This window comes from Dama dama, chromosome 30 (assembly GCF_033118175.1).
Source record: "Dama dama isolate Ldn47 chromosome 30, ASM3311817v1, whole genome shotgun sequence".
Taxonomy (NCBI): domain Eukaryota; kingdom Metazoa; phylum Chordata; class Mammalia; order Artiodactyla; family Cervidae; genus Dama; species Dama dama.
Window position 1 is genome coordinate 22784186 of NC_083710.1, and position 23878 is coordinate 22808063.

Here is a 23878-nt window from a genome sequence, read left to right on the forward strand (position 1 = left end):
CTGCTGAGTTCTCCTTCAGCAGGATTTTCCTCTTTTGCCTGGGGGCCCTGATGAAGGATGTGTCTGTCCTGGGGGGGGTGGAGCTGAAGAGCCGGCTTGGAGGGAGGCAGCCCAGGCGTGCAGCCTGGACTCTGGGGTCAGCCCTGGCCTCAGTCCTGGCTCTGCTGCCAGCTGTTTGATCGGGTGAAGTTACTCACCCTTTCTGTGAATCAGTGCTTTCCTCGGTCAGCTCAGGGACTGATACAAAGGGGTGTCTGAAGAGGCTCAGCGCCGGCTAGGCTGCTCATTTTGCTCTACTTTGCTTTCATTAGGTGGTTGTGTAACAGCACTTTCTTTTTATTTATTTATTTATTTTTTAAATTTTTTTTAAATTTTTTTTTTTATTAGTTGGAGGCTAATTACTTCACAACATTTCAGTGGGTTTTGTCATACATTGACATGAATCAGCCTTGGAGCACTTTCTTTTTAAAATCTTTTTTTTTTTTTTGTATTATTTTTTAATTTTTTTGTATTTTTATTTTTTTAATTTTTTGGCCACCCCACATGGTATATGGGATCTTAGTTCCCCAACCAGGGGTCAAACCCACGCCCCCTGCACTGGAAGCACACACAGTCTTAACCACTAGACCACCAAGGAAGTCCCACAACAGCACTTTCTGTACGTCAAAAATAAAATCATGAGCTTCCCTGGCGGCTCAGGGTGGTAAAGAATCAGCCTGCCAATGCGGTTGATCCCTGGTCTGGGAAGATCCCACATGCCACAGGGCAATTAAGCCCGAACGCCCCAACTATTCAGCCTGTGGTCCACAGGAGAGGCCACCGCAGTGAGAAGCCCGTGCACTGCAGCTAGAGAAAGCCTGCTTGCAGCGATGAAGACCCAGCACAGACAAAAATAAATAAATAAAATTATGTAAAAAAAAAAACAACACCCAAATACAAAATCACATCCATGTTCACAGCCATCGTCTGTCTTTTCAGTCTTCTCAGGAAGACTAAGTCTAGCCTATTTTCCAGGTCTCTTTTTGTTTCGGGCTTTATCTAACTATGGGCCCTCATGAGAATATCCAAAACCTTCCCGAAAGAACAGGCAGGAAAAGATGGTCAGGATTCATCCATACGTACAATATTCTTTTGGATAAGACAGAAAAAAAAAAAAAAAAAACGAGTAAAAGATGTAAATCTTAAGTGCCTCTTAAGACTAGACAGACCCGTCAAGCTATTTTAAAACAACTATCATTTCATGTTCAAAAATTCCTCGTGAGTTTTGAATTTCATTTTCCTTCACGTGATTCCAGTCGCTTTCAGGTGGCATGTCGTTTCCAGATCGCGCCGTGGCTCAGAGCAGCTGCGTATCATGCGGACTAGCAAGCGCGGCTGCCGACAGAGGCACTGGGAAGCTCGCTGCCCACCCCCCTCCGGTGGGTACTGCTCCCCAGAGCCCTCCAAAGACAGCCACAGAGGCTGGCAGTCGGAAAGGCTGCTCAAGGACCGCGTGCCTCTTGGCCCTTCCTCCCACGATAGTAATCCTAACATTTGGGCAAACGCCTGGCTTGAGCCAGAGCCCCGTCCAAAAACAATATGATCTCAATCCATCCTGGCTTCCTTCTAGAACCTTCACGCCTGGGAGCCTGCCAGGCAGCAGTGAGGGAGGGAACAGCATGAGTCCAGACCCCGGGGACCGCCCCCTCGTTCACAGCCCTGGGGATGAACAGGAGAGTAAGGGCAGGAGTTAGGCCTCTGGCCACCGTGGCTTTGTTCCCCAGCCCTGGTCCACGCTGTCTGGGATAAACTCCTTAGCGCCCTGGTCTCCTCAAATATAAAAGCGGAATGACTCTGGCTGTAGGGAAGCACCCATGAAATGTCTACTGCCTGAGAGGCAGCCCTTGGTCAAGGGCAGTGAGCCTCACGGGGTCGGGGGAGCGGGGAGCAGCCAGCTCGGGACGTGGGGCCTCCGGGCAGCCCGGCGCTTCCCCTGTTTGGAGCGGTGACGAGAACACAGGGGCGGGACACGTGGAGAGAAATGAAATCGACCAGGGAGTGTGTGGCACCTTTTCATTTAGTCAGTCTTTATCTAAATGTGTGCTTTTAAAATGACTTACTAAATATGACCTTTTTGAAACTCAAATCTCACAATATGTACAGTGACTTTTATGCAAACGTGCTTTAGCTGTGAGCTTTTGGCTCCCTCTTTCTCACGCTAATAGTTTACAAATTTGTATCACAGCAAAACCCCAGCTACTTCATTTATTACAGGGGTTTGCTAGGAAAGAGCTAATTCAAGCTCAGAGGAAATAAAATGTTTTACTTATCAAAAAAAGAATTCTAACAAGGTTTTGCTTTCCACTTGAAAGCACGTGTCCCATGATGTGTGGGACAGTATTTAAGCAACGAAATAAATTTCCAATAGTCATTGCTGTGCCTTCTTTCTTTCTTTAAAATATTTACACTCATCTCTTTTATTTTATTTTATTTTATTTTCACTCATCTCTTTTAAACAAACAAAACCAGAAAAGTCAGATTCGAAGAGACTCTGGACTGTCAGGGAATGTTATAAAAATAATCTGACCTCAGTGATGCAAGACTGAAGGCCATCAGACGGTCCAGCACTGGTCAGTGCCGCTACAAGAAGCTCCCGCATCTGCCTCAGAATTCATCGCTGGGCCTGGGGGCAGGGGTAAACGTAGCCAAGAAGGATGAAGCCACGCCAGGCGATGCTTCAGATGCTAAATCTACAAGAGCATGGATCCTGGAGAGGGATCTTCTCCTCTCCGGTTGGAGAAATATCTGGTTCAAAAACACAGTACCCTACATTATAAAAAGTGAAGATTCCTCTGGAAGGTACCAATTCATGATCTGGAAACAGAATCATTAAAAAAAAAATAGAGAACTAACAATTGTACCTTTAATGTCTTGTAAATATAGCTTTAAAATTCTATTTTGTACACTTATGTCTGAAAACAAACCGTGACCTTTATTTAAAAAAAAACACAAATTAATTCCTAAATCATCCTAGTATGCAAGAGAGTATTTGAGAACAACATTTTTACAGAAACTTTTTCAGTGAAGAATCTGATGTGAAATTACAATGACAGATTAGAAATTAGAGTGAAAATTTTTTCAGTCCTTTGAGGATGTTTCATGCATGTAATCATTTGTCCTTCCAACTGCAGTGTTCCCTTATGTATAAGTAGTCTAAAGCCCTGTGTGACCCTCTGGACCTGTGGTTTTGCACACACTAGGCATCTCGATGCAATAATTCTTACTCTGAAAAACACTTTCACCACAAAACTTCTTTCCCAAATTAAGAAGTATGAATGAAATATTCCAAATATTCACTAACCCTATAGAAGTCTGTGAAACAGCAATTACTTCTGCTAGAGCTGTGTTCTTAACCATCTGGTACAAGTTTTCAAGTGAGCTGGTCCTACCCCGGTGGGTCCTCCATGCCTGTGATCCTTGTTAGACCATCCTGTTTACACCTAGTTGGTTCCATGCTAACCTGGTCAGAGTAGGGTGTGTGTGTATGTGTGTGTGTGTGTGTGTGTGTGCACGCGTGCACGCGTGCATTTGTACCATGAGTCAGGTGTACAGAGGAGATTCATCGAGATAGAATGTGGGGTCATAAGCAGAAAGGAGGGTATCGGTTTCCTAGGAAGTTAAGAATGAATGATTACGGTTAAAAGATGTGGGCAGGGAATAGAATATGTAATGGCTGAAAATATGGATCTTATTTTCTTAGTGCCTTAAGAAATTTGTGGGTCCAACTGCAGATGGGAAAAACAGTTTTGTGCATCTTGCCCCAACTCCCAAATCTCCTCTGAGAATTTAACCCTCTTTGAGGACTGGGTGACATCCATCCTTCGAGTTCCCACTACTTGGTGGCTCGTGGTGACTGAGGGCTCATCTGTAAGCCCACAGCCTTGCTGCCTTTCATTAAGAAAGGGTTAAAGTTGCTTTTATCAATTTTCCAATACAATGGCTCTGATTTCATATAAATAATCACAGGTTAGAATGAATATATTATTCTAAATTAATTTTTTTTCATTCAAAAGATTATATTCCATCTACCCTGAATGACAGATTGAGAAAAAACAGGCACGTCCACAGCCTTCCCAGGAATGGCTACTTTTTGAAATGACACTTCTCATACAAACTGAATAAATGAGATGGTGACGGTGGCAGGAAACTCGGTGGGACTTCAAGGGGCCACTTTCTTCAAGTCACGAATCTGTTTAATCAGGTAGTTCTTCTCATCGGTGAACTGCTCATCGTCGGTTCTTTCTTTTTGGAAGTTGCTCAGAAACTCGATGAGTTTGGGTTGGTTTTTCAGGAGAATCTCCACAATAGGCTGTGTTTTGTGAGGACTGGCCACAAACACCTGAAACACGAGAAACAAACGCCTAGGACAAGGAATGCACACCTGGAAAACATGGGTCCCGCCTGGGTCTCATCTGTTACTTGAGTTATTAAACACAGAAAGCCCGAGATTTTACTCCCTTTTGGAAGAAAATCATGGTGTGAGTGACATGAGAGTCCATGAATCACATTTTCTCTTTCTTCTTTAGTGGATTGTATGTTCCTTGGAATTTGTCCATTTCATCTAGGTTACCTAATTTATTGATGTACAATTATTTGTAGTATTCTCTTATGATCTTTTATTTCTATAAGGAGGTTGAATCAGGAACCAAAAACCTCTCAACAAAAGTCCAGACAGAACCAGATGATTTCACAGTAAATTCTACACATTTTGAAAGAAAACTCAACAGCAATCTACTTCAAATTCTTCCAGAAAATAAAAGAAAAGGGAATAATTCCTAACTCGTTATATGAGGTTAGCATTACCCTGTTACCAAAGCCAGACAAGACTATCACAAGAAAACTACAGACCAATATCCTTTATGAATGAAGATACAAAAATCCTCAACAAAAGACAAGCAAATGAAGTCCAGAATAATATTAAAAGGATTACACACTATGACCAAGTGGGATTTACCCCAGAAATACAAGCATGGCTCAACATAATGAAATCAATCAATGTCGTACACCACATGTACTGGACTGAACTGCATACTCTTAAAAGATGAATGTTCAAGCCCTAACCCTCGGTACCCGTGAATATGACCTTATTTGGAAGCAGAGATGTGATCAAATTAAGAGAGTTCATACTGGGCTAGGCTGGGCCTGAATCCCACTATTAATACCAGTATCCTTAGAGGAAGAGGAAATTTTGGACACAGAAACACACAGACATATGCAGAGGAAAATGCCATGTGAAGATGGAGACAGACAGGAATGCTGCAAAATCAGTTTTACTTCAGACACAATGAATAAACTTCAATTAAAAAGAAAAGCAAAAAAGACGGAGACAGAGACTGGGGTTATGCATCTATAAGGCAAGGAGTGCCAAGGACTGTTGGCAACCACCAGAAGCTAGGAGAGAGGCACAGATTTTCCCTGAAAGCTCCAAAAGGAAACAAGCTTGCTGACACCTTGATTTTGGACTTTCAGTTGACAGAATGCAGAGACAATGACTTTCTGTTGTTTTAGAACACTTAGCCTATGGTACTTCGTTAAAGCAGCTCTAGGAAGTCAATATGACACATGAGTACATTGAAAGAAAACCATAAGATCATTTTAACTCATGCAGAAAAAGTATTTGACAAACTCCAATACCTTTTCATAATAATTTTAAAAAAGCAAACACTCAACAGCTGAAAATCCACATGCAAAAAAAAAAAAAAAAATTAAACCAAAAAAAAATTAAGTTGGACCCTTATTTCACACCATAAACAGAAATTAACTCAAAATTGATCAAAGACCTAAATATAAGAGCTAATAAAACTTTTAGAGGATAATATAGGGGTACATCTTCATGACCTTGGATTTAACAGTGGTTTCATAGCTACATCAAAAGCATGAGCAAGAAAAGAAAAAAATGGGTAAAGTGAACTTCATCAAAATTTAAAACATTTGTGCATCAAAGGATACTATCAAGAGAGTGAAAAGACAACACAAAGAATGTTAGAAAATATGTACAAATCGCATATATGACCAGTGTCTATTATCCAGACGATATAAAGAATTCTTCCAATGCAACAACAAAAATACACACAACCCTTTTTAAAAAGGGGCAAAGGACTTGAGTGGACATTTCCCCGAAGATAATATATAAATTATCAATATGCATGTGAAAAAAAGTTCGACATCATTAGGTCACTAGGAAACACAAATGAAGACTGCAACCAGACTAGTGCTTGCTGCATGCTCAGTTGCTCAGTCATGTCCAACTCTGCGACTCCATGGACTGTAGCCCACCAGGCTCTTCTGTCCATGGGATTCTCCAAGCAAGAATACTGGAGTGGGTTGCCACTTATTCCTCCAGAGTATGTCCCCAACCCAGGGATCGAACCCATGTCCCCTGTACTGACAGGCAGATTCTCTACTGCAGAGCCACCCGGGAAGCCCATTTTTTTCTGTACATATGGCTAAATGTAATAACTGAGACAAAACTGGGCTTCCCGGGTGGTGCTAGCGGTAAGGAACCCACCTGCCAAGGCAGGAAAGCAGGAGACAGGGGTTCAATCCCTGGGTCCACAAGATCCCCTGGAGGAGGGCATGGCAACTCACACCTGTATTCTTGCCCAGAGAATCCCATGGACAGAGGAGCCTGGGACTACAGTCCATAGCGTCGCAAAGAGTCGGACACGGCTGAAGCGACTTCTCACTCACACACCACATATGCTCAAGTTCCAGCAGCTCTCAGAGTGGTGAGCTGAAAGGCACTGACCACCCCCATCCTCTACATGGCTTAGTAGAAAGTGGCAGTCTGGTCCTCTGCCATCAAGGAGGCTAACAGGGAAAGGAAAGAGATACCAGCTCATGGTGGATTCCTAAATTCACATTGGGCGCATCTCTGGAAGAGGGAGGCTCATAGAGACAAAGGTCTCCTGAACCTAGTATCCTGGAATTACACTTAAAAAAAAAATACTGCATGTTTATTTATTTATTTTTTCTTGGAGTATAATTGCTTTACAATGTTTTGTTATTTCTACTGCACAGTATGATGAATCAGCTCTGTGTATAAATACACCCATCCATCCACACCCTCTTGAGCCTCCCTTCCACCTTGTCCAGATTTTTTTCATTTTAATCTAACTGTAACTTGAAACATAATTTTTTTTCATTAATTGGCTGTGCTGGGTCTTTGTGGTATCTTTGACTTTTGCTGTGGCATGCGGGACCTTTAGTTCTTTAGTTGTGGCATGTGAACTCTTAGTTGAAGCATATGGGATCTAGTTCCCCGACCAGGGATCGAACCCGGGCCCAGGGCACTGGGAGCATGCAGTCTCAGTCACTGGACCACCAGGCAAGTCCCTAACTTTAACTTTTTTAATTTAACATTTTGCAAGTGAAGAAACAGATCCAAATGGATTTGCCCAAAGTCACTGATGGCAACTGAGCCACAACAAACACCCAGGTCTCCTGAGTTCCGGCCAGTCCTTTCCCATCACACAATCTTGTCTGTCAATAGCAGAGGCATCTCATTCAGGTCCTTGAACGATTCAAGCAAGCTAATGAAGACTGGCCATTTATAATCTGGTGAAGACATTTTTAGACCACATTTGCTGTATCTTATGGAAGGTATTTGGGGAACGAGGCTATTAATGAAGAACTGTGAAAAAACTGAAAAAAAAAAACTGTGAAAAATAACTTTATTTTTCTAAATAACAAAATATTATTTTTGGCAAGTAAACAATTCAGTGGGCACTTCAGTGGAAGGAACAAAGTCAGGGCCCAGGGTACATCCAGTTTATACACAAGCAAGTAAACAAGGGGCCAGCTATTTTGAAATGTACCTACTCTGTCCAATACTGAGACGATCCAAATTCTGACCTCAGAGGATGGAAGTAGGTTATTTCTATTTTGCCACCCACTGAATACTTCTGTAATACTACATTTTGGAACAAAATTATATGAAGCATGTTTTCATCTAGGATGGCATAGTAAAACTCTGTGGGAGCTGGAATGACAAAACAATGGCAAGCCTTCTGTAATTTCCTCAGTCAAAAAGGAAGGATCTTAAGAGGGTCTGTCATTTTATACCGTGCAGGCACTTTCCTGTCCTACAAGAGCCTATTTTTATTCCACCCACTTTGTGCTTCTTCCTTATGAAATAATATAAACAGAGACGAGCACAGTAGTAACACTGCAGATTTCAAGTTCCCACCATCACTCTATCATTTTTGCCACATGTGCCTTCAGAATCTGAATAAAATACATTACAGATAAAATTAAAGACCATTAGACACTTGTTGATGTTATTCTCTTTCCTGATGTCATTCTTCCTCCTGTGAGGTGACTGCTATCCTGAATTTGGTATTTATCATTTCCATGCAGGTTTTTAGACCCCAACTACATACAAATGAATCTATACATAGTATAGTTTTTCATGTTTTTAAACTTTAAATAAAGAAAATCCTTTTAATATTTGCTTAATCCCACTCAATGTTTCTGAGATTTGCCTATATTGATCCCATATAACTCTATTAATTTTAACCCATTACTATATGCTATTCTATGAATATATCATTATTCATTGTCCTAGATTTCTGCAGATACCCTTTTATTTTTTTCATTTTGCAACATGCTAAAAATGTGCAATAAACATTTTGGTACATAATTCCTTATGCCAGTGAGCAAGATGTCCCAGGAAATGAGATTGAGGGATGAAGAGTACGGACACTTTCAGTACTTTATTTTGCTAAACTGCTCTCCCAAGTGCTTGTATTAGTACTAATTGACAGTGTAAAAACCAACTGCACCCTAACCTTACCACAATTTGATATTGTCAGACCTAAACATTTTTGGCAATATTAAAAATGTTATGTGACATCTCATTGATATTTTAATGGCCATTTCCATGATTGCCACTGCGATGAGCATCTTTACTTATTTGTTGGCCAATCAGGTTTCCCCTGGAGAAGGAAAGGGCAACCTACTCCAGTATTCTTGCCTGGGAAATCCCACGAACACAGGAGCCTGGCGGGCTGCAGCCCGTGGGGTCACAGTGTCGAACACAACTGAGTGACTAAACAACAAACAACAACAAAAACAGGTTTCCTCAATTGTAAGTCACCAACTTGTATCCTTTGCCCATTTTTCTATTTAATTTTTGCCTTTTTCTAAACTATTTGTCAACTCTATGTGTCACATTCTGTCCTGTTCTCTCACTTTGTTTATGATGTCTTTTCAAATAGGTGTCAAATTTACATGTCAAACATTATTTCCTTTTATGCTTTGTGATATCAAACTCTTTTTAAAAATTCTTCCTTCCCCAGCATCATAAAAAGTTTATTTTCTCTTTTAAAAGTTAAAAGATGTTACGGTTTTCAAGTGTAGATCTCTACTGGTAATTTATTTCTGAAAATAGTGGATGGGAGTTTTCTATATTAATAATCCCTTATCCTAAAACCATACACAGAAGAACTACACAAAAAAGATCTTCATGACCCAGATAACCACAATAGTGTGATCAGTTGCCTAAGAGCCAGACATCCTGGAATGTGAAGCCAAGTGGGCCTTAGGAAGCATCACTATGAACAAAGCTAGTGGACATGATGGAATTCCAGTTGAGTTGTTTCAAATCCTAAAAGATGATGCTGTTAAAGTGCTGCACTCAATATGCCAGCAAATTTGGAAAACTCAGCATTGGCCACAGGACTGGAAAAGGTCAGTTTTCATTCCAATCCCAAAGAAAGGCAATGCCAAAGAATGCTCAAACTACCGCACAACTGCACTCATCTCACACTCTAGTGAAGTAATGCTCAATTCTCCAAGCCAGGCTTCAACAGTATGTGAACCATGAACTTCCAGATGTTCAAGTCAGATTTAGAAAAGGCAGAGGAACCAGAGACCAAATTGCCAACATCTGTTGGATCATCAAAAAAGCAAGAGAGTTCCAGAAAAACATCTACTTCTGCTTTATTGACTACACCAAAGACTTTGACTGTGTGGATCACAACAAACTGTGGAAGATTCTTAAACAGATGGGAATACCAGACCACCTGACCTGCCTCCTAAGAAATCTGTATGCAGGTCAGGAAGCAACAGTTAGAACTGGACATGGAACAACAGACTGGTTCCAAATAGGAAAAGGAGTACATCAAGGCTGTATATTGTCACCCTGCCTATTTAACTTATAGGAAGAGTACATCATGAGAAATGCTGGGCTGGATGAAGCACAAGTTGCAGATGACACCACCCTTATGGCAGAAAGCAAAGAAGAACTAAAGAGTCTCTTGATGAAAGTGAAAGAGCAGAGTGAAAAAGTTGGCTTAAAACTCAACATTCAGAAAACTAAGATCATGGCATCTGGTCCCATCACTTCATGGCAAATAGATGGGGAAACAATGGAAACAGTGACAGACTTTATTTTGGGGGGCTCCAAAATCACTGCAGATGGCGGCTGCAGCCATGAAATTAAAAAACACTTTTTCCTTGGAAGAAAAGCTATGACCAACCTAGACAGCATACTAAAAAGCAGAGACATTACTTTGCCAACAAAGGTCCATCTAGTCAAAGCTATGGCTTTTCCAGTAGTCATGTATGGATGTGAGAGTTGGACCATAAAGAAAGCTAAGCACGGAAGAATTGATGCTTTTGAACTGTGGTGTTGGAGAAGACTCTTGAGAGTCCCTTGGACTGAAAAAAGATCAACCCAGTCAATCATAAAGGAAATCAGTCCTGAATATTCATTGGAAGGACTGATGCTGAAGCTGCAACTCCAACACTTTGGCCACCGGATGCGAAGAACTGATTCATTTGAAAAAACCCTGATGCTGGGAAAGATTGAAGGCAGGAAAAGGGGATGACAGAGGATGAGATGGTTGGATGGCATCACCAACTCAATGGACATGAGTTTGAGTAAGTTCTAGGAGTTGGTGATGGACAGGGAAGCCTGGCATGCTGCAGCCCATGGGGTCGCAAGAGTCCGACATGACTGAGGGACAGAACTGAACTGAGAAACATTTATTAACAGTAACCCTTCCTTTACTGATTTATAATTTCTCCACTACCAAACATCAAATTTTCACATTTGCACAGGCTCACTTCTGGGCCTTACTCTGTTTTGTTGCTCTCTTTATCTATCTCCATGCCAATACAGTATTATTTCCATTTATGATAAATCCAGAGGAAATTTTAATATATAGTAGGGTGGATTTCTCTACCTTGTTTTCTTTGAAAATTGTCACAGATAATCCCAGGCCATTGCTCTATCATACAAATTTTAGAATCAGCTAGTCAAGTTCCAGAAAAGGCACTGCTAGGATTCTGAATGCAATTAAGTAGAATTTATAAATTAATATGGGATTTGAATGGCTCTAGTGGTTTTTTGCACAATAAAGATCTGGTGGCCTGAAAGATGGACTAAATTTTTTTTTTACCTTTCAAAGCAACAATTACATACATTAAAAACTGCTGTGTCAATCACAGAATATACCTTACAAAGATTAAAAAAAAAAAAAGAGGTTGGAACTCTCTCAACCCTTAATTCTATTCTAGGTACTGATCCTAAGAAAATAATCCTAAGAATGGAAACAAATTAGCTTGATACATAAAATGCTCATGGTAGCTACAAATTGAAAACAGCCTAACTATAAACAACATGGGGATATTTAAGTAAACTAGAGTAAATATACTCAGTGAAAAACTATGATACCAATAAAACTATTGACTCTTTTAAAAAGCTATATATAACAACAATGAATTAGTGTTCACATATGGTATAGCATTAAGTGATAAAATTAGTGTATCAATACTGTGTACAATGTGAATTCAGCTGCAGAAAAAAACCTTTACATATGTGCACAGGAAAATAAAATTTACTAAAATCTTTACAAGAGTTAAGTCAGGGTTAGTGGATTATAGATTAGATTTCTCTCACCTACCCTACTTTAAAAAAAAAAAAAAAAAAGATTTGACTTCCCTGGTGGCTCAGACAGTAAAGCGTCTGCCTCCAATGCAGGAGAGCCAGGTTCGATCCCTGGGTTGGGAAGATCCTCTGGAGAAGGAAATGGCAATCCACTGCAGTACTCTCACCTGGAAAATCCCATGGATGGAGGAGCTTGGTAGGCTACAGTCCATGGGGTCACAAAGAGTTGGACACGACTGAGGGACATCACTTTCTTTTCACTCTTTTAAAATTTATTTATTTATTTATTTTGGGGTGTGCTGTGTCTTCATTGCGGTGCACAGGCTTTTGCAAGTTGCAGCGAGCTGGGGCTACTCTCTATTGCGGTACTCGGACTTCTCAAACACATTGCAGTGGCTTCTCCTTTTGTGGAGCACGAGCTCTAGGCCGTCCTGGCTTCAGCAGTTCTGGTGCACAGGCTTAGCTGCTCCACGGCATGTGAGATCTTCCCGACCTGGGGTCAAACCCACGTCCCCTGCATTGGCAGGTGGATTCTGACCCACTGGACCACCAGGGAAGCCCCTACTCTACTTTTAAACAAATCTACTGCTTCAAGTTTCTAGGAGATGATTTTATTACTCTTACATCACAGAAAAAATATTCGAAAAAGCAGGTATTATATAGACTAGTTTTTTTTGTTTTTTTTTTTAGTTTTCTTTCAAAATGCATTAAAATATTTCTAAGCAAGGAATAAGAGTTAGTACACTGTATTTCTTTCAGTTTCATTTAAAGTTCAAAGGAACATTTAAGGCAGAAGTGAAACTTTCAAATTCTGACACTCAGGGTTTGGGTTTTAGCTCAATCACTGATTATCTTAGTAACTTCTGGGAAACAGTATCCACCTATTTTCTTACTGAAAAAGATGCAAATATTTCGAGATATAGATTCATCAGCAAATCTTTTTGAAATAAATGGGCATCCATTCAAATAACTCTAGAATTTCAACTAAGTCATGCAAAACCGAGAGACTGCCTAGTTCATGTTCTCTCGAGTCAAATGGAAGGTCCAAAATAGGGATTTCGCCATTTGAAACTGGAAAGGGAATGCCCACATTATTTCTGCAGAGTGCTGTTTACCTTAAAGACGTGAAAGGCTTCAAACTGGATGTTGGGGCTTTTATCCCGGAGGAGGTTCATCGTCAGTTTGAGGTTCTCTGGCTTGCTGATGTACTTGGTCATGATGGCAAAGTTGTGCCGGTCCAGGATCAGTTCACCTAGCAGCTACAGAAAAACACAAAATCAAAGTAGAATCTGAGAGTCCTCTTATTCAAAATATATCCCACTCCTTTCTCACCAGAAAACAAAATGTAAGTTAGGAATATTGACATGAAAAAAAAAAAAAAATCAGAGTCCTTAAGTGCATCTTAAAGCACAGACATGGAAGCTGTAGTTATCCTTGTTATTTTTAAACTTTTCATACAGTCTTGCTAAAGTCAGTGCTTAATGCATTTGAGTCTTTTGTTGTTTTTTTTTAATGCCAGTCATTGTTGCAGCTTTAAGAAAAGCTCTTTCAGGCTTCCCTGGTGGTCCAGTGGTTAAGGATCCACCTTGCAAAGCAGGGGACACGGGGTCCATCCTTGGTGCGGGAAGATCCCACGTGTGCAGGGGTAACTATGTCCTCACAGCTTAGAGCCTGTGCTCTGCAACAAGAGAAGCCACCGCATTGAGAAGGCCGCCTACCGCAACTAGAGAGCAGCCCCCACTCACCACAACTAGAGAAAGCTCACGCAGCAACAAAGACCCAGTGCAGACAAAACAAAGCTCTCTCTGCAGCTCTCATCGAGAGTTAGCCAGAAATTAATTTATAATTTTTGTCCCTTGCTTTAATGTGATTCTCACGAATGTATTTATTGCTCCTTAGGCACTGAGATAGGATAAGAATAATAAAACTGACCCAACAATGATACTTCCCTTATCTGAATAAATACACTTTGGTAGTTTACTGGAAAAACAGACTATATTAAGTGACTCTTATCTTCTCCCTAAATTTTATGACAAAATCTGATACAGAGCCAGAAAAAAAAAAATTCATTGGCCCTGAGTCCATATGAAATTTAATATGTACAGCAAGTTTTTATCAAAAAGTAAAACAGAACATTTTCTGGGGACAATAAATCCTAAAGTGCAGCATTGCTCCATGTTGTGAACTGCAGGTTTTTGTCCCTGTAAATCTATATGTTGACATCATAATCCCCAGTGCAGTGGTATTAGAGGTGGGGCCTTGGCAGGTCAACAGGACGTGAGGGTGGAGCCCCCACGTATGGGTTTGGTGCTCCTCCACAAGAGGCCCCAGGGAGGTTTCCTGCTGCTGGCCCCTTGATCTCAGACCTCCTAGCATCCACACTGTGAGAAATAAATGTGTGTCCTTTAAGCCACCCAGTCTACGGTATTTTTGTTACAGCAGCCCAAACAGACTAAGACACTTCAAAGCAAAATAAAAATGCCAAAAGCGAGAATAGTTGAAGACCCTCTGGCAGGAAAAAGCTGAACTTTTATTTTCACCATAGTGGCAGCAAAACCAAGACTCAGTGCAGCCAAATAAACAAATAAAAATATTTTTTTTAAAACCCAAAACAAAACCCACTGTGACTGGACTCATTGCTACTCCATGCCTCCCTCCACTACCTCACTTATTTTTTCTTATTCTTCTGCTTCTGTGGCTTCACTCCCCTTGCTCCAATCTCCCCCCAGCTTTAGCGAGGTGTAACTGACAAAACTGTATACATTTAAAGTGTACATCATGAAGACTTGATACGAGTACATACTGTGAAATATTTACCACAATCAATTTAATTAACACATCCATCACCTTGTGTAGTTACCTTTTCCTCTTTTTGTGGTGAGACTAGTTAAGATCTACTCTCGGCAACTTTCGAGCATACACTACAACATTACTATGAATTTTTTGTTTTTTGGCTGCAGAGTGTAGCATGTGAGATCACAGTTCCTTGCCAGGGATGGAACCTGCACCCCTTGCATTGAAAACTTGGGGTCCTGACCACTGGACCATCAGGAAAGTCCTACAATACAGCATTAATAACTATAGCCATCATGCTGTACATTAGATCTTCAGAATTCATTCATCTTATAACCAGAAGCTCTGACCCACAACTCCCATCCCCCTGCCCCTCACCCTATAACCAACATTCTACCTTCTGTTTCTATAGCTCAACCTCAACTTTTCTCCTCAGCTGAGTCTCCTCTCCTGCCTTTGGGCTCTTTCCTTTTTCCTAGTTGTACTTATTCTGCTTTGCAGAACAGAGTTACTGGTAAACTTTTTTAGAATACAAGCTTCACAAGGCCATGTGTCAAATCCTGCTCACGTCAGTAGCATTGACAACCTGTGTGAGGTGTGTGGATACTGTGGGGGAAATAAAGTCCAAACAACACAGAATCCTCTCCACAGAGTGTAGAAAAGAAAGGCAGCAGTTTTATTACTGAATACGTGTATCCAGAGCATGACACTATAGGTACTCTACACAGAAGATATTACAAAGGCATACAATCCTGCCTCATTTATACAGGCAAACAGTTATAATCCAGCACATACTTATAGTCTCAAGGTGAAAGATAACTGGTCACTCCCCTATAAGAGACCTCCCCTGGTAGCTCAGACAGTAAAGAGTCTGCCTGCAATTCAGGAGACCTGAGTTCAATCCCTGGGTTGGGAAGATTCCCCTGGAGAAGGAAATGGCAACCCACTCCAGTATTCTTGCCTGGAAAATCCCATGGACAGAGGAGCCTGGCAGGCTACATAACGTCCATGGGGTCACAAAGAGTCAGACACGACTGAGTGACTTCACTTTCTTTTCTTTCCCCTATAAGAGGACTTGACAGCACACTTTCATAGCCCACTCTGAATTCACCCGGCCATGGAAGCAGCCATTTGTTTTACCTAGCTGCTTTTATCCAACTAATGAAGAGGATCATAAATCTTTTCTTATCGCTCTGACAAGCAAATGGTTACAGCTTGGAGAGCAGGCCCAAGGTTAAATTCTCCTGTGATGGAGAGGCAGGAGTGCTATCTTCCTAGATGTTCACATTCCAGGGGGACGGCTCCAAGACTCTCAAAAAATTATTCTAGGTTGTTAAACTGACAAGAAGCTTCTAAAGATATATATACAGATATACATACATATATATTTATCTGCACATATACCCACACATGTGGGCTTCCCTGGTGTCTCAGTGGTGAAGAATCTGCCTGCAGTGCAGGAGATACAGGTTCCATCCCTGGGTTGGGAAGATCCTCTGGAGAGGGAATGGCAACCCACTCTAGTATTCTTGCTGGAGAATTCCATGGACAGAGGAGCCTGGCGGGCCACAGTCTATGGGGTCACAGAGAGTCAGACACAACTGAAGCCATTGAGAACACACACACTCACACACATACACATACATGTATATATAGCTTCTATGTAACTATAGATTCTATGTAGATACATATTTACTTAAATATAATATGTATAATATATACACATATATCATATACTCCTACACATAGCAAAAGGTCTTTTGACCACAGAGAAATTTCATTTAAAAAATTTAAAATTTGTGCACACACACATTCAATAAATACTTATTGCAGTGACATTTATGAGTGAAGTTCAGATAAAGTCACTTGAATTTTTATTACATGGGGATGCCTACATATAAATTCTATCAATCTATCCTCCTTATATAATTTCACTACTTTTCAGAAGCAAGCAATTGTGTTAAACCACTTGGCCAAAAACACTGACTCTTTTAGTCATTAGATATTAGTCTATTCATTTATACTGACAATAAAAAAGTGTTGCCTTTCATAATAATAGAAAGCATTATAAAGAAATACTGTATTAAGTAAGTGACAAAAAATTCATATTTCTGCTTCTTTAAATTTCATGTTACAGGCTTAATAGCACACAGTGAAACCAAGTACCATATGCAGAAATAATGAAAGCTTTAAAAAAAAATAACTTTATATTTTAATGAAATTGACCAGAACCATCCCCAAATCCAAAATTCCACCAAGCTTCTTTTGAATTATAATCTTTCCTGCTAGTAATTAAATACCAGGCTTCTGAAGAAGAAATAAATTCCTAAGTTGTGTCACATGAGTGAAAGGAATTTCTCTGTTAATTACTTCTTATTGACACCAGGAATCTAAACACCACAAGATAGTTCAAAAAATTTAGAATATGATTAACAATAAGCAGCAGGTAGCAAATACTTTGGAATCAGAAAATAGCCTAGTTTTCAGTCTATTAATTACAGAGTACTGTGAATAAATACACTCTTACAATAATCTAACCTCTCTTGTTTTCTAAAATTATAAAACATCTATGTGTAAAATAATACAGAATCCAGAGATATAAACATTGTTACATCAAAACAGGACACCTGCTACCACAGATCTAATTTCCCAAAGGAAAACCCACCAGCGCATGGGGGAATTCCCCAGAAACATGCTCTTTGGTTGAAGAAAAGAGCAAACAATATTTAAGGAGCTCATTCCATGAATGGAGTGATACAAGACCATCTAAGCAATACCTCTGCCTAGTATCTAGCATTCAAAAAGGACATCTTCAATAATGGTTTGAACAATTTTTGCATTCTTGATATGCCTTATATGCATTTTACTAGTGCTTTTTAATGTCTAACCAGTGCTCGGTTCTACCACGTTGTAAGTCAAATATTTGTGAGAAAGTCAACTGTAAATGATTTTAGGCAGGAACAGTGGCTCATGTAGTATGTGTGGGTAGACTAATAATGAACAAGAAAGAGGCCTTATGAGTGGGCCAGGGCAACTGTAAATAAGTAGGTTAACAGTCAGTTTGAAAGGGAAGAGCTTTTTTTTTTTTTAATGCATTTGTTTGTTGTGCCAGGTCTTTTCATGCAGCATGCAGGATATTTAGTTGCAGCATGTGGGAACTAGTTCTCTGACCCAGGGATCGAACCTGCACCACCTGCATTGCAAGGCAAAGTCTTAACCACTGGACAGCAAGGGAAGTCCCGAAAAGGGGAGAGTTTAAAGGAGACTTTCCATACCAGACACTGTACAAAGTCAGGTTCTCTTTGCCAGGGTCACTGGGAACAGTGTTACATCTCCAGCTGCAGAACCATGTATAAAGAGGAAGAGAAGCTGGATGGTGGAGAGCTGGGTGGTAAGAAATGTGTCTTTCTCATCTTTGCTACCCACCAAATGTGTATTACGGGTTGTACTAATCATACATCTACTGGGTGAACAGGCTTGGATTTTTAAAAGCAATGCATCCTGGTAGGAAAAAGTCTAACTCACACACGCAGGTGTGTATGATCAGTCACTCAGTCGTGTCCAGCTCTTTGCGGCCCCACGGAGTATAGCCCACCAGGCTCCTCTGTCCATGGGATTTCCCAGGCAAGAACACTGGAGTGGGGTGCCATTTCCTTCTCCAGGGGGTCTTACTGACCCAGGGATCAAACCCAGTTCAGTTCAGTCACTCAGTCACGTCCAGCTCTGCATCCTCATGGACTGCAGCACGCCAGGCCTCCCTGTCCCTCACCAACTCCCGAAGCTAGCCCAAACTTACGTCCGTTGAGTCGGTGACCCTACCCAACTATCTCATCCTCCATCATCCCCTTCTCCTCCTGCCTTTAATCTTTTCCAGCATCAGGGTCTTTTCCAAGGAGTCAGTTCTTCGCATCAGGTGGCCAAAGTATGGGAGTTTCAGCTTCAGCATCAGTCCTTCCCGTGAATATTCAGGACTGATTTCCTTTAGGATGGACTGGTTGGATCTCCTTGCAGTCCAAAGGGCTCTCAAGAGTCTTCTTCAACACCACAGTTCAAAAGCATCAATTCTTTGGCGCTCAGCTTTCTTCACAGTCCAACTCTCACATCCATACACGACTACTGGAAAAACCATAGCTTTGACTAGATGGACCTTTGTTGGCAAAGTAATGTCTCTGCTTTTTAATATGTTGTCTAGGTTGGTCATAGCTTTTCTCCCAAGGAGTATGCTTCTTTCAATTTCATCTGCAATGATTTTGGAGCCCCTCCAAAAATAAAGTCTCTCACTGTTTCCATTGTTTCCCCATCTATTTGCCATGAAGTGATGGGACTGGATGCCATGATCTTAGTTTTCTGAATGCTGAGTTTTAAGCCTACTTTTTCACTCTCCTCTTTCACTTTCATCAAGAGGCTCTTTAGTTCTTTGCTTTCTGCCATAAGAGTGGTGTCATCTGTACATCTGAGGTTATTGATATTTCTCCTGGCAATCTTGATTCCAACTTGTGCTTCATCCAGCCCGGCATTTTGCATGATGTACTCTTCATAAGCAGGGTGACAGTATATAGCCTTGACACACTCCTTTCCCTATTTGGAACCAGTCTGTTGTGACATTTCCAGTTCTAACTGTTGCTTCTTGACCTGCATACAGATTTCTCAGGAGGGAGGTAAGTGGTCTGGTATTCCCATCTCTTTAAGAATTTTCCACAGTTTGTTGTAATCCACACAGTCAAAGGCTTTGGCATAGTCAATAAAGCAGAAGTAGATGTTTTTCTAGAACTCTCTTGCTTTTTCAATGATCTAACGGATATTGGCAATTTGGTCTCTGGTTCCTCTGCCTTTTCTAAATCTGGCTTGAACACCTGGAAGTTCATGGTTCACATACTGTTGAAGCCTGGCTTGGAGAATTTTGAGCATTACTTTACTAGCTTGTGAGACGAGTGCAATTGTGCGGTAGTTTGAACATTCTTTGGCATTGCCCTTCTTTGCAATTGGAATGAAAACTGACCTTTTCCAGTCCTGTGGCCAATGCTGAGTTTTCCAAATTTGCTGGCATATGGTCATGTATGGATATGGTTGGACTATAAAGAAAGCTGAGCACCGAAGAATTGATGCTTTTGAACTGTGGTGTTGGAGAAGACTCTTGAGAGTCCCTTGGACTGCAAGGAGATCCAACCAGTCCATCCCTAAAGCAGATCAGTCCTGAATATTCATTGGAAGGACTCATGCTGAAGCTGAAACTCCAATACTTTGGCCACCTGATGTGAAGAGCTGACTCATTTGAAAAGACCCTGATGCTGGGAAAGATTGAGGGCAGGAGGAGAAGGGGACGACAGAGGTTGAGATGGTTGGATGGCATCACCGACTCAATGGACATGGGTTTGGGTGGACTCGAGGAGTTGGTGATGGACAGGGAGGTCTGGCGTGCTGCGGTTCACGGGGTCACAAAGAGTTGGACAGGACTGAGTGACTGAACTGAACTGAGTGCAGCACTTTCACAGCATCATCTTTTAGGAGTTTGAAACAGCTCAACTGAAATTCCATCACCTCCATTAGCTTTGTTCATGCATATCCTACTGTGGCAGGCAGAGTCTTTACCACTGAGCCACCTGGGAAGCCCTCTAACTCATACCCTAGTCCCAATTATTTATTTAGAATAGATCAGTGCCTTCCAGATACTGAACTCTGGGGACAATGATGAAGAATATTTATTAATGAAATTTACTTCAATTTTCTTTAGCAAATATATCCAGTCCTTACCATGTGATGGGTTCTGCTCTAATCGTTTTACAAATCTTAACAAGGGAACAGGACCAGGTGGGGTTGAAAACATCCTGAGAAGAGAATGAGGGCACATGCGTAGGACAGAATGACAAGACAGTGGGAAAGAAAAGCAGGAAGCAGTCCAAGAAGGCAGATATCTGGGTAAAAAAAATGTCAGCTTTGTAATTTTGCGTAAGGCCCTAGAGACTGTCAATCTCAGAAAAATCTGCCGCAAGTTCTCATCACTGTGGGAAACGGTATGAGGATCAACTCTAAGCCCATGACCCCAGCTTTCTTGATCCAAATTTGTTCAATCATCTTAGTTCACATCAGCCTCTCTACTTTGGTCCAGTATCTGACAGATTCCCACTGAAAAGAGGAAGGACTTGGAAAATTCATGAGCGATTAGCTATACATTGGCCCTTTAGAGCATTGTCACCTCTGTTTACTGTTTTCCAAAGTCCTCTACCTCTGTAACACAGAGTGTTCTTTGAGTACATGGCTGTCCCAACAGGATGTACCCTCATCTTTGACTGCTTCTTTTTTAAAACTATTTTTAATTAATTAATGTATTTGCTGCATAGGGTCTTAGTTATGTCACGCCAGATCTTTCGCTGTGGCACAGTGAGTCTAGGTATGGCGTGTGGGCCCCGTACTTGGGGTGTGTGGGCTCAGTTGCTCCACGGCATGTGGGATCTTAGTTCCCTGACCAGGGATCAAACCCACGTCCCCTGAACTGGGAGCTGGATTCTTAACCACTGGACCTGCCAGGGAAGCCCCTTCAACTGCCTTTAACAAGCCTTCTGAACATGGGAGAACACAGCATAGATGGCCTTTACCTGGAGTTTCGTCTCATTACTTTACCTCCAGGACAGAGAGCAGCGTACCCGTGGTATTTTTTTTCAACGTGGATCACGCTGTATGGGTTTCTCCACAAGGAGAAACTGAATGACTGGCTGGAAATAGTCCACTGACCTCCCCCTCAATGGGCAAAGCTGGAGCAGCAAGGGTATAGGTATAGGGGAGCGCGGTCAAGGCTGACACAGTCACGGGCAGAGCGAACTGACAAATATGTGGTACAAGACAGATTTAATTTATTGCTTTAGCTTAAAACTGCATCCTATATTTAGAAACAAGTGCACTGTTCTATAATGTCAACAGGTAAAAATAATATATTTTAGAAATAATAAATAAAGTAATAATATATAATAACATAAGATAATATTTAGTAAGCTCAAGCATCATATAAATGGCTTGACAAAACACATCAAATTATTATCTGCCAAAAACGTTCTTTTGAAGCTCTGAGTAGGATCTGAAGGGCAGAGATGCAGCTCCAGCCAATGCCCACTCCCTCAGGAGCTGTCCCTCCTCATGTGGGCAAAATGGCTGCCTCCAGGCACCTCTTCACTGAGGAAGGGGAGGTCCCTCATGTGACTCTACTCTGCCGGGTCCCTGTCTGATGAGGGACAGGCATTTCTACAGGCATTTCATCGGAGACAGAATCTCATATCACAAGTGCTGTTTGGTCACACACAAGCACAGACTCCTCATCCTATGCTTACCGTGTACTTAATACTTTTACTGTTACTTCCCAAAAGTATTTGAAGCAGGGCACTTAGTTTGTTTTGCTACAAAGTACTGTCATAACATGTGCTTCCCTGGTGGCTCAGATGGTAAAGAATCCACCTGCAATACAGGAGATCCAGGTTCCATCTCTGCGTGAAGATCCCATGGAGAAAGAAATGGCAACCCACTCCAGTATTCTTGCCTGGAGAATTCCATGGACAGAGGAGCCTGGCGGGCTACATGGGGTCACAAAGAGTCGGACATGACTGAGTGACTAACACACACGGTCATAACATAGAAAATACTTCTCAAGTTACAAAAAAGGAGAATAATTGTTCTGTATTTACTTGCCCACTACTTTTTGGTTTGTTTTTTGGTGGTGCTGAATGGATTGAGGGATCTTAGTTCCCTGACCAGAGATCAAACACAGGACTCCTGCAGTGGAAGCTCAGAGTCCTAACCACTGGACCACCAGAGAAGTTCCTACTTGTCCACTATTAAACCAGTCATTTACGAGCAAGAATGTCAACTTCTGGAGACTCTAACTTAAAGAAATTTGACATTACCTTCAAAGATTGTCTCTTAGTCACATAATTCTCAGACTGAAGCAGTTTCTCATAGTCTTCAAAAATCTAATGAAAAGAAAAGAAAAGAAATATTAAGAATGTAAACCCAGCAGTGATTTCTCTGTTAATTAAGTGATTAAGTCTGTTTGCTTCAGAAGTAAATCCCCAGTCCTTCAGCCCAGCCCAGCGGTTGTGCTGTGTATCTCTGGGCGGACTGCCTTTGTCCATGGGGAGGCTTCCCCGCTTCTCCATCCTCACTTACTCACAGAGATAACTGGGGGATGAGGAGGGGGGTAATACCGCAGACATGCTTCCCTCTTTTATTTTAGTTCTGCAAATTGGAAATCGAGTAGAAAAATGGAGTAATTGAGTCCTCCCAATAAATCACTTTGACTGAAACACCTATTTCATCTTATTTTGGCTGTGCTGGGTCTCTGTTGCTGTGCATGGGCTCAGTAGTGTTCGCGCACGGGCTTGACTGCCCCTCAGCATGTGGGATCTTCCCGGACCAGGGATGGAACCCACACTGCCTGCATGGGCAGGCGGATTCTTAACTCTAGACCACCAGGCAAGTCCCAAAGAAAGCATCTATTAACTCATCTAATGAGCTGCAGGATAACTCATTTTATGCCATTTTAAAGAAATGCGTTTATGCAGGCTTGCTGGTAGCTATTAGTCTTTGGATAATTTGAGAAAGTGAAGAAGAACTAAAGAGCCTCTTGATGAAAGTGAAAGAGGAGAGTGAAAAAAGTTGACTTAAAGCTCAACACTCAGAAAACTAAGATCATGGCATCCAGTCTCATCAATTCATGGCAAATAGATGGGGAAACAGTGGAAACAGTGGCAGACTTTATTTTTTGGGGCTCCAAAATCACTGCAGATGGTGATTGCAGCCATGAAATTAAAAGAAGCTTACTCCTTGGAAGGAGTGTTATGACCAACCTGGACAGTATATCGAAAAGCAGAGACATTACGGACCTTTGTCAACAAAGGTCCGTCTGGTCAAGGCTATGGTTTTTTCCAGTGGTCATGTATGGATGTAAGAGTTGGACTATAAAGAAAGCTGAGCGCCGAAGAATTGATGCTTTTGAACTGTGGTGTTGGAGAAGATTCTTGAGAGTCCCTTGAACTGCAAGGAGATCCCACCAGTCCATCCTAAAGGAGATCAGTCCTGGGTGTTCATTGGAAGGACTGATGCTGAAGCTGAAACTCCAATACTTTGGCCAATACTTCGCATCCAATACGGATGCAAAGAGCTGACTCA

At 41.4% G+C, this 23878-nt stretch overlaps 1 protein-coding gene across 6 annotated transcripts in view; it reads right to left on the reverse strand.

Moving 5' to 3' along the window:
- Window positions 1-2452: 2452 nt before the first annotated feature.
- CAB39L (calcium binding protein 39 like) overlaps window positions 2453-23878 on the reverse strand; it is an 89586-nt gene continuing 68160 nt past the window's right edge. For all 6 annotated transcript variants that reach the window (XM_061133788.1, XM_061133787.1, XM_061133785.1 and 3 more), the window contains 3 exons: window positions 22615-22680; window positions 13048-13191; window positions 2453-4378 (listed from right to left, as the gene is read on the reverse strand). In XM_061133788.1, the coding sequence (XP_060989771.1) occupies window positions 4199-4378; window positions 13048-13191; window positions 22615-22680 (390 nt within the window). In that variant the 3' untranslated portion in view covers window positions 2453-4198. The remainder of the gene's footprint in view (window positions 4379-13047; window positions 13192-22614; window positions 22681-23878) is intronic.